Below are 15,483 nucleotides of genomic sequence, written 5' to 3'. Positions count from 1 at the left end.
AATCTCGGCAATATTTTCCAGACTTTGTCTGGGTGGCAACTCTTATTCTCCGGTGCCGACCTTGTCAAAAATGCATCGTGATCACAATTGGGTCCCAAGTCCAAAACAGTCATGTCGTCAACTGTTCTCCTCGTTACTTTTCAATGAGACGCTGAACCTACAGCCATGTTATAAATTTAAAAGGCCAATCATCTTTTTGAAATAGGAAGAGATTAAACCTTTATTATTTTATCCCACTGTCACAAATTTGGATGAGGAGATGTATCCCAATATTAAGGAGCCGAGCCAAGAGGCACTACCTCATTTCTTAACCAACTACTTATAACTAGATCTCGTCATGGGCCGGGCTCGGGCCGGGTCTATCGGGCTTGTGATCAAATCTGATAAGCCCAAGCCCAGCCCAAGCCCACACTAATATAGTCGGGCTCGGGCCTAAAAAAGTAATCCTAAACCCGCCCGCCCAAGCCCATATCTAAATTTAAAAAAATCAATTAAAATAAAAATAGTAACTTTTTTTAAAAAAAAATAATAAACATAATAGTTAATAAGTCTTAGAAAACTAATTGTAAATTGTAAATACTGATTACTTATTTAATTATCTATAAATTTATATATGTAGGGTTTTTATGGACTCATTTAATTTATATAATTAAATTTATAAATATATATATATATATATATATAACGGGTCGGGCCAGGCCCGTCGGGTATTTACATAGCCCAGTCCCGCCCATTTACTAGGCGGGCTTAATCGGGCTTGGGTCGGGCCGGGCCTGGCACTAATTTTATGTGTTCAGGTCCGGCTAAATGAGCCTGGGCTCGGGCCGGCCGGCCGGGCTCATCAGCCCATGGCGAGGTCTACTTATAACTAAAATCTTATTGGTTGTTTATCAATTTTCAACATTCCGAGTTGGTTTGAATTAAAATTGAAATGATATATATATATATATATATATATATATATAGCAAATGATAAGCATATGATCTGGTGGGGTAACAAAAATTCAGGTGAACGGAAATTAAATTGGTCGTCGTGAGAGAAATTATGTATTCCTACACATTTTGGAGGACTGGATTTTAGGAATTTCACTGCTTTTAATTTAGCTATATTAGAAAAACAAAGGTGGTGATTCATGTCGAATCCCACTTCTTTTGTGAGTAAAGTTTTCAAAGTTAAATATTACCCTAAAGGGGATTTTTTGAGTGCCCGCCTAGTTATGTATGGAGAAGTATATAGAGTTCCCATCTAGTTATCAAAGAAGGTATATATGGTGGAAGATCGGGGATGGTCATTCTATTAGTGTATGAAGGGACCTGTGGCTTCGTGAGGCGGGTAGGTTACGTATTCAAACCCCAATGATGGCAAGTTTAGAGGAGCTACGAGTATGGAATTAATGATGGAACTGTTTCGAGCTCAGGACATTCTAGCTATGCTGATAGTATCGTCGCGATGGGGAGACAAAAACGATGTGATAATTTGGCAGGAGACTACTTCCGACATCTACTCGGTCCGCACCTCCTACTGATTGGCGATCTCTTGAGACCTTGACTCAATGGCTCCTATCAGGGCGTGGTCAGATTTGTGGAAGTTGGAGGTGTCATTAAAAGTCTGGTACTTTGCATGAAATTTGGCTCGAAACCTTCTGCCAACTTAAAATAATCTACTGCAATGCAGACTCAATATTGATAGTAGGTGTGTGATCTACAACGATGACATTGAGGATTGTTGGCATCTTTTGTGGAATGTTCAGTGGTGGAAAGGATGTGGAACGAAGCCCGATTGTTGAATGTCCTTCGATCTGCAGCAATGAACACGAAGAATTTCCAATTGTTGTTTTTCACATTTCTAACATCATATGGTGACTCCGACATCCCAAATTTGCTACATGGCGAAAGACATACTGCGTGATTGGTTACAGGCTCGGCGACTCCGTCTGCAACATTTGACATGTATTGTCCCTTCGTCTACATGTCGTGGCTAGCATCCTCCTCCACCAGCATTCCTGGTCTGCAACACAGACGCGGCTCTCTTCGTGGATCAACCTATGATAGGTTTTGGTGCAGTCCTGTTGCGAGCGAAACAGATCTGTTAAATGGCACTCTGCTGGTCAGAGAATGCAAGGCTCTCTCATTGTTCCATGCTCTTGAATAGGTGGCGGATCAAGGCTACCGTCGAGTGATGTTCCAAACTAATGCTAAGACGATGGCAGACACGATTGCTTCAACGACAGTTGACAATTCTAAGTTTGATAATATTATAACCCATTGTACATCATTCATGCGACAACACGACTTCTATCCAGTCAAATATATCCTGCGACAAGCTAACGAGATGGCCCATGCTTTTGCTCGGTCTTCACGTTTTGGATCTTGTTCTCAATTTTATCAATCTATTTCGAGTTTTACTTTGAATGTAACATTACAACATTGCCCAATTGAGACCCGTTAATGCATTTATTTTTCTTAAAAAAAGAAAAAGAAAAAAAGCATATGACAATGATGGTCCAATGAATTGATGATCCCTAGGAATGAATAATAAACCAAGTGAACATAGTATAGTATAGTATATAAAATAAAAATGCCAAAAGAAGAAGGGTAGGCCCATCCCATCCAATCCCATGTCTGCTATCACTAGGAACAAAATTTCTGAGTTAGAATGTTGGCTCACCTGCTCTTCTCATAACCATACTTACATCTCACATTAATTAATTAAATCTTTTCTTTTCTTTTTTGTTCTCAAATCTCCTGCTTCTCAAGAATGAATCAAGATCTCCCAAAGTTTGAAGACATGCAAATGCCTATAATACAAATTCATCCAACTTTGATCATCTACATCTTCATATATATATATGTTATTTCCAGGTTTGCTTCTTCTTTCAATTCAGAATTCTTTTGTTGATTCAATATGAATATACAGTAGTACAGGATTGCATTTTTTCTTGATTTCTTGATTTCTTGATTTTCTTGATTCAATATATACCTCCTCATTTAGTGTTGAAATGCAATGTAAGTTGAGGCATAGAGATAGACTGCAATTCCACCTCTTCATTTCTTAACTTCTAACTAACTTAACTTCCTCTTTATTTTTATTTTTATGTTTTACTATAAAGTTTATGTCAATATTACTGTAGGAACATTAGCTAGCTTCTTTCATTTTCCCGGAAATAGGAAAACAAAACAAAATATAAGATTTCCACTAAATTGTTCTTTACTTGAAAACAATAGTTGACTTTTTTTTACAATTAGCTAGTTGACTTTAATCAATAGCTAAATTAAATAGTGAATTTGAGGTATTGGGGTAAAAATAATTAGTGTTAATAAAAGTTGTAAGTGAAATAGAATAAAGTATAGAATTAAAAACAATAAATGGAATAAAAAAAACAACGGTAAATAATTTATTAGTTCCCTAGTTTTTACCTAACACGCTGTTTAGTCTCCTATTTTGAAAAACACATTTTAAGGTCCCTATCTTTTACCAATATTAACCCTGTGGTCCTTTTATCTATTTTTTTATATTTTTAACCGAACATATCTTAGCTTTTAGAACAACCACAGTACAATACAAGTTGATCATGTTACTCTGTTATTTTATATATGTCTATTTATGCTAAAATATAACGGTTACAAGTCTAAAAACACTAGATAAAAAAAACCAAAGGGTTAATATTGGCAAAAGATAGAGACCTTAAAATGTGGTTTTCAAAATAGGAGGACTAAACAGTGTGTTAGGTAAAAACTAAGGGACTAATAAATTATTTACCAAAAAAACAATATGATAGAAACATGAAAAATAGAGATAAAAATGAGGAAATATAAAATTAGTATTAGTACATTCACTATAAATGGTATTTGATTTTCTTGCTTGTTTGAATAAATGGAATCAAAACATAAATTAAGGTGAAGGGGATTATGCAATTTCTAAAATATATATACTTAATATTTTATATTTTGTTTTAATATGTTTAAGTTAAAAGGAAGTTCTTTTTTTTTTACTTTAGTACAGTTTTCCCACAGATAAATAAATTTTGTTAAATGACATAAAGTGCATTTTGAAGTGGGCATTGGACTATTATTTGCCTTTCAATTACCTAATTTTCAAAGAGACATATGGAAGAGGGAACTTCTTAATGAGTTGACTCTTGAACTTCTGGAGAAACTCTACTTAATTACTAAGGGGCTATTGATATAAATATATAATAATAATAATAATAATAATAATAATAATAATTTACTGATAAAAGAATTCCTTTATTGTTTTTTTTGTTTGTTTAATAAAAAATGAGTAAGATATATACGTATGGGGTTAGCAATCTCCGTAGGTAGGATTCGTGTTTAGTTTCTCGTTTTTCTTTCGGGTTTTTTGGTGTTTTAACCCTTCCTTGTAACAATTTTTTATTAAAATTGTTAAATCATGCAGCTATTTGGTATAATATATATATATCAAAAAATTTAAAATATAAAATACTTCTTCATATCTTTAACTTCATTACTTTTTTTTTTTTTATCAAACTTCATATAGTTCTAATATTTATAATATTAATCAATCAAAATTTGTCCTATTTATTTTAATACTTATTTTTTCGTTCTATCAAACAACACTAGTAATTGTTTTAACTTATTTCAACCTTTTAATTAATGTTAATAAATAAATAAGTTAAAAAAACTAATAAGCACTCGAATTGTTAATTTTAGGTACTAATTAAACGAAATTATGAAGTAGTCTAATACATAATTATCAATAACGAATAGTAATAATTGGGAATATAAACTAACGGGCCGTTTAACATTCTATTGGATAGGGATAAGGATAAAGGTTGAGATAGGGATAAGAATAAAAATATGATAGTTGAAAATTATTATTCAATGTTTGGTATATGAGATGAGGATAAGGATAAAATAATACATTTTACTATTTTAACCTTATTTAAACTACATAACATTAATTTGAAGGATAAGATGGACTTTTTCATCCTATTAAAATCGCAAGAGCTTATCCCACCTCCTTATACCACCCCCTCTTGGGTATAGAATTTGAGGGATAAGACTCATATCCCTCTATTTATTTCCCTAACCTATCTCTAAAACAAACATGAGATAACGCATCTCAGTTTTTTTATCCATATCCCCGTGTCTTTATCCCCTTTAACAAATACCCCGTACGAGATGTTGAGTTTAAATGCTAGTTTACATTTTACGTTTGAATCAGAAGAGAACCCACCTAAAAATATTGAATCAATTCCAAAGTAGTAATTAGATTCATTTACCACACACAAATAGAAAAGGATTGAAAGTCTTTAAGGTTTAGTTAATAAAGTAAAAAAATATAAAGATGATATAAATAATAGTTCAAAACTTCAAAAATAATTTTTATTATCTTTAACAATATTTATCTTAATATACCTTTTTCTTTAAAAGCTAATTTTTAATTTTGATCAAACCTTGGGTGAATGAAGTTTGAATAATAATAATAATAATATTTCAAGGATGAATTACTTGGCAAATCCATTTTAATTCCATTTGCAACCCTAGCTACACCTACTCAGTTTTTTTTTAATCAATGCAATAGATGAAATTTTCTAAATTATAACTTTTTTATTTGACAATATCATGAAGTTATAAACTTACAAAATAAATTTTGTTTTTTCGATCATAAAAGACATGCATGTGCATGCATGAATATAATGGTCCCGTATCAGTGTAAATATTTTCGGAACTAATTGAGTAATCTGTAATCATAATTGCATTAAATAATATCGGTGTGTGCATGAACGAGAAAACAATGTAAGAATGAAAGAATGCTCGTCATATTGAGATGATGCTACATTAACAATTAGGATAATCTGGTATTATTTAAGTGGTCGGGACTGACTAATATTAGTCAATCTGTGTTAGAACGAAACAATACACAAATTCTTTGCATACTATAAAAAGGAGCATGTTTAAACAAAATGTTTCTCCCGTGTGCAAGTTTACACATAATTAATGGCTTATTTGGTTCAGCAGTTAGCTCTTCGTTATTAGTTGATTAATTATTGGTTCATATTATTGTTGTTGTTAGCTCTTGTAGTTAGTTATTTGTTATTAGCTGATTAATTATTAGTGTTTGGTAAAATTGTGATAACTGTTGTGTTAGTTTATAAAATGTCTAATGTGAATATATTTTAAATTAATCAATAAAAAAACTATAATAAAAAAACAGATTCCAAATATAACCCATGTAGTTTCACTAACTTATAAATCGGTGCCCATGCATGTAGTTTTGCAAAAAAGAGGATTGACACTTTCAGTTTTGACTGTTGATAACTCAAAATAAAAAAAATTCAAGGATTGACGATATTTTAAGCAAATTTAATTCTTCAACTTTTTAATTTTGAGGTTATTTATATGTTATTTATTATGAGAGAAAAAATGCACGTTTAAAGAGAAAAAGCTCCGAAAAGTATGATTTGAAAAATTGAAAACGTAGTTTCATGGTAAATGTGGTACTAAACAAATTTAATTCTTAAAATTTTCTAATTTAAAGTTATCAACGGTCAAAACTGACAGTGTCAACTTAAAAGTTCTTAGTTTTACTAACGGCTTAGTCCTTTTTAGCAAAAAAAAAAAAAAAAAATCACAAATTGTCATTTGTAAATCAGTAAAATATATATTTGGATTTTGCTAAAAAAAATACAATCCAAATTAATAAAATAATATAAGTAACTAAATAATAATTAAAAATAATAAATTTATTGAATGAGGTAAAATTTTGTTTTGATAATAATGTAATAGAAATAGGAATAATATTAAAGAAGAAATATGTTAGAAAATTAGAAGGATAATTTTTGTCAACATCAAATATATAAAAACAATTTTTCACGAAAAGCTACAAAACGTTGTTATATAAACCTAACCAAACACTATATTTCCTACAGTTTAAAGTGACACGTTAAATGTTGAAACAAACATCCCCTAAATCTCTGAACTTTTAAGATTTTAAGGATTAAGACCCTGATTATTTATTTTTTCAGATGAGGCGCTTGAATTTTAATTTTCACGCACATTGGTTTCATTAGCTAAACCATTAGTAAAAGCTTCAATGTGTGTGAAAATTAAAGATCGGAGGTTTAATCCTTAAAATGTTAAGTCCAAGAGTTTAAACATGTATTTTAACATTTTTTATAACGTTATATTTTTACATTTGTTTACTTAACATCTTATTATTTTTAATGATATAATTAAATTTTTTCTATTTTTTTCTAAATTTGTTATATGCCAAATGACTAAAGAAATGGAAATAAAAATAAAAGATCAATGAAGATAATTTTGTATTGTTTAACCAATACCATTTGAAAAATTAAATTCAAAATTCCACTTCTAAACTAATACACAAAGTGAAGTAATAAAAAAAAATATATAAATAAATTGCGTTATTCTAACTGATGTTCATATTATATTAGCTAATTTAAAATAAATAGTTAATTAAAAAATTCTGAAGTTACACTGATTTGCAGATGACACTCAGTGATTGCACTAATTGATCATATTACATTTCTTTTTAATTCATATTCGTTTTTTTAATTATTGAAAAAAATCATATTTAAATTTCTAAACTTTCAATATTATTTATTAGGAAAAAATAATTAGAAAAAAATAATTGTTTATCATCCCTTAAAAGTAAAGTAATAAGATATTAAGTAAACAAATGTCAAAATATATGATTCAAAAAAAAATGTGAAAATATATGATTCAAAAAAAAAATGTCAAAATATATTGATAAATCTTTTGAACTAAAAGCTCAAGCTAATAGTTAAAGTTTATATTAGTTTTGATCTCTGACGCACTCCACACGTAAATGTTCTTACAATTGCATAATTAAGACACAATCATAGATCTTATATTAATCTCTAACAGCAATCATGATATTATATTAATATGTGAAAGCAGTCATAGATCTTATATATATATATATTAATTGATTTTTTTTTTTTTTTTGCTAACACAATGTTATTTTTTCAACAAATCTATTTGCAAATACTTAAAAAACACCTATATATATATTTCCCTATGATATATGCTATCTAAACGTTTCTTAAACTATAAGTGGTACAAATGTGTATATATATATATATGTATGAGCACAATACCTTTATATAATAAGATGATAATCAAACCCATGAGATTATATATATTGAGTCGCATATCTGCAGGAACATCAGATCAGATGAAAGCAACTTCTTCGTCACCTAAGCCTGCAGCGATTGATGCAACTCCAGCTTCCCAAAAGGCGGTATTATTGAAATTTTGTGCAGCAGAAACACTGAAGACTTGCGCCATATTTGGTAGAGGTTCTTGATTCGGCTGCTGTATTTTTTGTTGTTGTTGTTGATTCATGAACAGATATTCATTTTCATTAATTAGAGAATCCAAATCCAGAAACGAAGAGAATATATGATCCTCATTTTCATTTCCAATGCAATATTCTCCATTGATTTGTCCTTGACCACTGTGTAATCCCGTTGCAAGGCTGTTATCTATGCCCTCATTTACAGCGGGAATTTGGGGGTGATGATCATGATTATACAGCTGCTGGTCGGTCGTTAAATTGAAGGTTTGGCTCAATTTTGTGGCTGTAACTCGATAGGGACGGCCTATTTCTTCCAAATATTTAGCAGATTTAGGAGCTGCATTTTGGTTAAGGTGTTGTGGAATAGAGGAAGTAGGGTTAGGGTTCAATGGCTTGTGATTTCTTGGATCAATCCCTTGGCTGATCAGTTTCTTGCTTAGGTGTGTGTTCCAGTAGTTCTTTATCTCGTTATCTGTACGCCCCGGTATCCTCCCAGCTATCAATGCCCATCTGCAAGCAACAAAAATATAACTCACCACGTGAATGGTGACTTCAATCCATGACCGGTATTTGAAATTAAAGGAAAACAAGAGATTTTCTACTATACATCCATTATATCATTTCCTGAGAGTTTGATTCGATGTTAAAAAATGAAATATGTAATTAATTGATCCGGTGTATAGTATTAATTTCTAGAAAAACAAATAAGACCAAAAGAGTAGAAATGAAGAATAATTACAAGCAACAAATACGGTTTCTATGAAACAAGCAAAAGCTTCAGCTAAGAAGGCGATCCAATTCTACAGTACTCCGGGAACAATCAATCGGAGACTGTTCACGAGATGATTATTCCATGAGTATGGTAGAAGTTATCCCTCTACTGATAAGTTCTATATCTTCCTCCTCCCTAATACTTTCAGCAAAGAAGTGCACAGATATATGGAAGAGGACAAACAAACCCTAAATTCCTAATCCATCAAAATTGTGAAAAAATCTGCAGAAATATTCGATCTCCAGAAGCTCATTCGAACGTGATTTGATCTCAAAAGAAAGAAATAGAACGGAAATCTTAGGAGGAAGAAAAGAAAGCAATTAAAAAGAACACCGTCACTCATCAAATCACGATCAGCAGCTAGTGGATCTTACAGCTTAATAAAATGAAATTAGTTCGATTAAACCCCAAATCCATATCATATCTCAGTCGATCCATGTATGTATATACCTGTTACCGAGCAATCTATGAAGCCTAAGAATGAGATCTTCTTCATCAGGAGCAATACGTCCTCTCTTGACACAAGGTCGAAGATAGTTCATCCACCGGAGCCGACAACTCTTACCGCACCTGAGCAGACCGGCCTTCTTCGGAAGCGTACGCCACCGGCCTTCTCCTTCCTTCTTGACGTAGTTAGCCAAGAGCTCGTCCTCCTCCGGCGTCCATGGCCCCTTTTTTATGCCGACTTTGCTACAGCATGGTGTAGTTGTTTTAATCTTCAAACCAGCTGAACTCGTAACCAAAGATTCGTGTTCGGTGATTGCTTTCTTCATTTCCGAATCGGAAATCTTTGCGGAATTGCTGAACTTTTGTGCTTGCTGTGAGAGCAAAATAAGGGGTTTGATAGAGAGAGAAAAACAAAAAATAAAGGAAGAAAGGAAGGCAGGAGAGATCATTTATAGGTAAAGGAGGAGACTTAAAGGATAAGGCAGAGAATTTAAATTAATAATTATATATAAATATTTTGAAGAAACTATTGTAGCAGTGTTGGTTGGTTGACAAATTATTTTTCCTTAATAGGTAATATTTGAGATCATTGAACTATTTTATTTGATGTTCCATGTACTACACTTATATTAATAATAATGCAGAATTTTTATTTTTCTTCATAATTGAAATATATATAATTTAGGATGTGCATAGTAGGTTCACCAGTCAATTAAAAAAATATTAGTTTGTCGATATTAAGTTAATCGTGGTCCACCGATCAAGTTACGGGTAGATTTAAGCTTATGAAAAACCTATGGTGGTAAAATCATTTTAAGGTTTAAATCTAATAAGCTTAGATCTCATGATGATGGATCAAATTCATTTGATCAATCACTGATCAGGTGAAAACCACTGCGATCATATATAGGTGATATCAGGCGAATATAAACACGTCCATGTAATGCTTATGAAGCCGGGAACACCACCTAGAAAAGAGAACACGTGGAGTCATTACAGAGAACCTACTCAGTATGACACAGTCTTAGGGTCTTGACTTGGGAAGTCCCCATAGACCTCATCAATGATCATCCTAGTGGGTTGAGGGATACTGAGCCCCGATATATGGGCACATGCTCACCTATCAACAGGTGACACGTAGCATGACCCGCTCCTAAGCTTATAACCACCTCTCATAGCTCGATCACAGTATAAATAGAGTAAGACACTATCTAAGGTGCATTACTTCATTTATTCACTAAACTTACATTACACCTTTGATTTAGTGTTATAATCATCCTTATGTCTTCCCACGAAGATGACTTAGGCATCAGAGTAGGTTAGGAACTTCGGTCCATCCTTTGATATCGTTTCTATCTTATTGTAGACCTTTAAGAGGACCTACAAGATTCAACCACATCAAATTGGTGAGATGAGCATGAAACATACATAATAATAACTCGCTTAAACAGTTCCATCCAGTTTCCTTCCACCAGCACAATCCACTTGTATGGAGTATAGAGAGCAGCGAAAGCAAAAGTATGCATATTGCAATAGGTCAATAATGACCTTGCTCTAGAAATGATGGAGGAGGATGAAGCCTTAGATCCAAAACTATAAAGGCTTTTAGGCACAATCTCTAGACGAATAACAAAAAAACATTAGATATGCCCAAGACACCGTATAATACGATCAGAGCATGCCATCCAAATGCATGAACCAATCCGAGAATACAGTTTGCTCTATCGGCCATCACACCATTCGAAGCTATCATCACCATTGAGAAGGATCGCATGTGAATCAGCCAAAAGGGCCTAGTGGCCAGTCAATGGGAAAAAAGGACTACCCAATAAAAGGACACACATCTATAACTCCCCCTACGTGAAAGACCATGAGTGCCAATGAGCAATCCCTTTTAAGATCAACCTAAGTGAGAGAAGAGAAACGGCCCTCCCCGAATAGGAGGACCCTAGAATCAAATCGCAAAAGGACACAACATAGATCAACCGAGTCTCGATCCATGAGCCAAGAGAAGAAGGTAGTTGATCCTAAGACCTAGGATCGATGGGCACCCAAGGAAAGAGGCACCCTATAAAAAGATGAAGATTCTGAGGCTAAGTATGGAGCGATCCAGAAGTTGTTGAATGAGTTGAAGAGCACCATCACTGAGGCAAGAATCGACCCAAAATAGCTCAACATACAGAGGTATAAATACAATTATGTAAAAATATAATGACCAAGCCCATGCCAAGAGGGTTCAAATATCCATTGCTGAAAGAGTACAACATGATAGGGGACCATACACTCACATAAAGAACTTTAGATGCGCTATGGATACTATAACAACCACAAATGTCGTAATGTGCCACATATTCCCCCCTACCTTGAAGGATGCACCTCTTATTATTATGAGTAGCTCGGTATAATATCAATCACCAGTTTCAAGCAAATGTTAGGACTATACGCAGACCATTCTGTGACGTCCATCCCTGAAAGTAAAACCATACAGGACTCAACTATCTTGTCCAATATGAAAATGAAACTCTAAAAGACTACGTAGAATGATTCCAACAAGAATCCATCCAGGTCAAGGTATTAAACATAAAGGGGACAATAGGCATCATGACTTCCAATTACCTCAACAATGAGTTGTCTCGAGAGTTGACAACCAACAGGACCTGAACCTTTAAAGACCTGAAGACTCTAGCTAGGGACTTTTGTAGATGGGAGGCCCACATGCTAAAACCCTTATTAAAAGATAAGACTACCTCTACCAGTGCATATAGACAATTTATGAATGATAGAGATAAGGACCAAAAAAAGCCATGAGAGCACTCGGAGATAAAAATGCTCTCCCTGAATGCTCCTAAAAAAGAGATCATGTATTGGGCAGAGAGGAACATGGTACACATCATATACCCTTCAAAAATGAAAAAATCACACTTACGTATCAACGATGCATACTACAACTTCTGTAAAAGCGAAGGGCATGACACGGAGGATTGCATGCAACTCATTACCGAGCTGGAAAATCTAGCCTTTGAGGGAAAGCTAGACATTTCCTTAAAAGGATTGGATGGGGCTCGGCGTCAGAGCAGAAAGAGAAGCGTATCAAGGACAAAGCCCTCCTAGAGTTATCAACAACATCTCATGAGGACCCTCTCCAACATAAGCATCCAAAAGAAAGAGCACCTCTGGGAATGAGAGGCATAAAACATTGAGGTCAGACTTATCATTTGATGGAATAAAAAGCACCCCTAAGATAACGCATGATGATGGGTTGGTGACCAAAGTTCGGATCGAAGACTTTAAGGTTCACATGGTATTAGTAGATACGAGGAGCTTAACAAACATCATCACAAAGAAGTCCTACAAGGAAATACGCCTTGAACCAAGAAAGTTGATCCCCACACAAGCTCCCTTAATGGGAATCAGTGGACACACAGTCCATTTGATGTGTAGTGCCATCATGAAGATAGAGATCAGAAATGGCCATCCCATCTGGAGGTCGGAAGTTGAGTTCCTAGTTATAGATGTCGGTCTACCATATAATATGGTAGTAGGACTGTTGAAACGCCTTTCCACATAATTTTGATTTGACAAAATTGTTTAAGTATAATTGAAATACATATTATAAACACACTAAGTTTAAATGCTTTGATTTATTCTACTAATGTGTTTGTTCAATGTTGAGTTAAATTGTTTATAAGACACAAGAATTAAAAGGCCCAAGCCCAATACAAGTGTCAAAGCCCAAGTCAAACAACTCAGTACAAGTCGGCCCGCGTTTGTCAAAACGTTGTCGTTTTGGAAAAAACGCAAATCAGCGAAAGAAGGATCTAGAAGACCTTCGGGAACAACTTCAAGATGAAGCTGCTGAGTAGACTCGACAAACGTACAAGACAGCAGCTGGCTAAGGAAAACTTCCAGACAAAGTATTTCCTCTTTGGGTAAAGATCAGACGACACAGTATGTTGTCCAGTTGACTTTACCATAAAAGGAGAGACAGTCTGCTGAGCTGACCGAAAACAGAAGATACACAAACCTGATTGGCCGAGAGTTCTGAGCAAGTCAGGATGACAACGACAGGAAGCCGTTTCCCTCCAACGGTTATTTCGAAATTCGAAATGACCAATGCCCAGATGTCTCTATAAATAGAGTACCATCAGAAGCTTTCAATTCACAGAACTTGATCAAGCCATTACGCTGACCAAATCTCTACGCAAAGTTCTGTAAGCAAAAAGCAAAGCAATCTTACACTACATTCAATATCTTTTGTGTAAAAGTCTAGAGTGATTATTCAATCATCTAAGGTGTCTTACCAAATCATTGTTTAGGACAAACACTTATCATTTCTAGAGATTAGAAAAGAGTTGCTGAGTACTCGGTTATAGTACTCAGCAAGAGATTAGGATTGAGTAGAGGTATAGAGGAAGGTACTCTTGTTATACTCAGTTGCTAAGATTGTAAAAGGTTTGAGGCTCTACCTTTAAAGAGCTCAGTAGAGGATTTGAAATCTCGGAACGTGTTCCGGGGACAGGACGTAGGCTTAGAAGAAGCCGAACCTGGATAAATCTGCTGAGTAACGTATTTCTTACCTTAAACTCCTTATATATATTGCTTGCTTAAATAACCAAAACTGACCAAGTAAAAAGGTCAAGCTGAGTTGTGCGCATCGAACATCTGAGCTCAGGAATAGACTTTAAGTGCTATCTCCTGACTCAAGTCAAGAAACTGACCTAGTCACCAGTTGACTAAGCCAGTATCTTACTGATCACTCAGCGCCGCTGTTAAAACCTTCTCTCTTAAGAAAAGAAGTTTGCCCAAACTTAAGAAAAAGTTTAAATAGTTCCTAACCCCCCCTTGGAACTATACTTGCAACGTTATAAGGGACCAACAAGTGGTATCAGAGCCTCAAAGCTCTCTGTAAAAGGTCTAACAACCTTTAGCTGATCCCTACCATGGGCGAAAACAGTACTCGGTTTCTCCCAGGAAACCAAACAACTCAGATACTGCCTGAGGGGCTGTCCATCACTCGGCCTCCCCTATTCTTCGGGTCTAACTATACCTTCTGGAAGAATAGGATGAAAAACTTCATTCAGGCTACAAACATGAGTGTCTGGCTATCTATAGTTCAAGGCCCATTTGTACCTGTCGAAGTTGTGGCTGGCCAAACAGTTGTAAAAGCTGAGGCCAAATGGATAGAGGATGATCTTAAGAAGCTTCAAAATCACGCTTCGGCTATCAATATGCTTCACTGTGCACTCGATGCTGCAGAATATAATAAAATCTCAGGTTGTGAGTCGGCGCAAGAGATCTGGAAAAAGCTGGAAGTCACCTACGAGGGAACCAATAAAGTAAAGGAGTCCAAGGTGAATCAGCAGATGAGACTGTACGAGCTGTTTGAGATGAACAATGATGAGGGCATCTCAGACATGAATGCAAGGTTTACCAACATCATTAATGAGCTCAAGAGACTTGGGAAAATCTTCACTGAGGAAGAACAAGTCAAAAAGATACTCAGGAGTCTTCCTAAAGACTGGCAAGCAAAGAAGACAGCTGTTGAGGAAGCTCAGGATTTAACCACCTACAAATATGACGAACTCATCAGCTCGTTGCTGACCCATGAGATATCTATGAAAAACTTCGAGGTGAAGGAAAAATCTGAAGACAAGAAGCAGAAATCTCTTGTCATAAAAGCTGACTCCACTGACGGGAGCTCAACTGATGATGAGGAGATGGCTATGTTCACAAGGAAGATGAAAAGGTTGTTCAGGAAGAATGACAAATATTCTAAGAAGCCTTACAGAAAGTTTGATAAGTATAAGGCTGACTCAAGCGACAGCAAATACAAAAAGGACGGCTCAAAGTCCATTACATGCTTTGAGTGCCATCAAACAGGCCATATTAAGTCAAGCTGCCCCACACTGAGGAAAGACAAGAAGAGCGGCAAAAAGGC

The 15,483-nt window shown here is 34.7% G+C and overlaps 1 protein-coding gene across 1 annotated transcript; it reads right to left on the bottom strand.

Annotated features, from left to right (window-relative positions):
• Positions 1-7,985: 7,985 nt before the first annotated feature.
• Positions 7,986-9,938, bottom strand: LOC136206293 (transcription factor MYB8-like). The gene is made up of 2 exons (XM_065997295.1): positions 9,549-9,938; positions 7,986-8,836 (listed from the first exon to the last, which is right to left on the bottom strand). Exons 1-2 carry the CDS (start codon positions 9,869-9,871, stop codon positions 8,200-8,202), a joined length of 960 nt encoding a protein of 319 aa, XP_065853367.1. The 5' UTR covers positions 9,872-9,938; the 3' UTR covers positions 7,986-8,199.
• Between the last annotated feature and the right edge of the window lie 5,545 nt (positions 9,939-15,483).

Source organism: Euphorbia lathyris, chromosome 9 (assembly GCF_963576675.1).
Source record: "Euphorbia lathyris chromosome 9, ddEupLath1.1, whole genome shotgun sequence".
In the NCBI taxonomy this organism is placed as follows: domain Eukaryota; kingdom Viridiplantae; phylum Streptophyta; class Magnoliopsida; order Malpighiales; family Euphorbiaceae; genus Euphorbia; species Euphorbia lathyris.
The sequence above is the reverse complement of the archived record's forward strand: the minus strand, read 5'-3'. Positions and strand labels throughout refer to the sequence as shown.

Coding starts and splice junctions, on each gene's coding strand:
- LOC136206293 (XM_065997295.1), bottom strand. CDS start 9,871: ATGAAGAAAGCAATCACCGAACACGAATCTTTGGTTACGAGTTCAGCT. Junction 8,837..9,548: donor CATAGATTGCTCGGTAACAG/GTATATACATAC, acceptor TGTTGCTTGCAG/ATGGGCATTGATAGCTGGGA.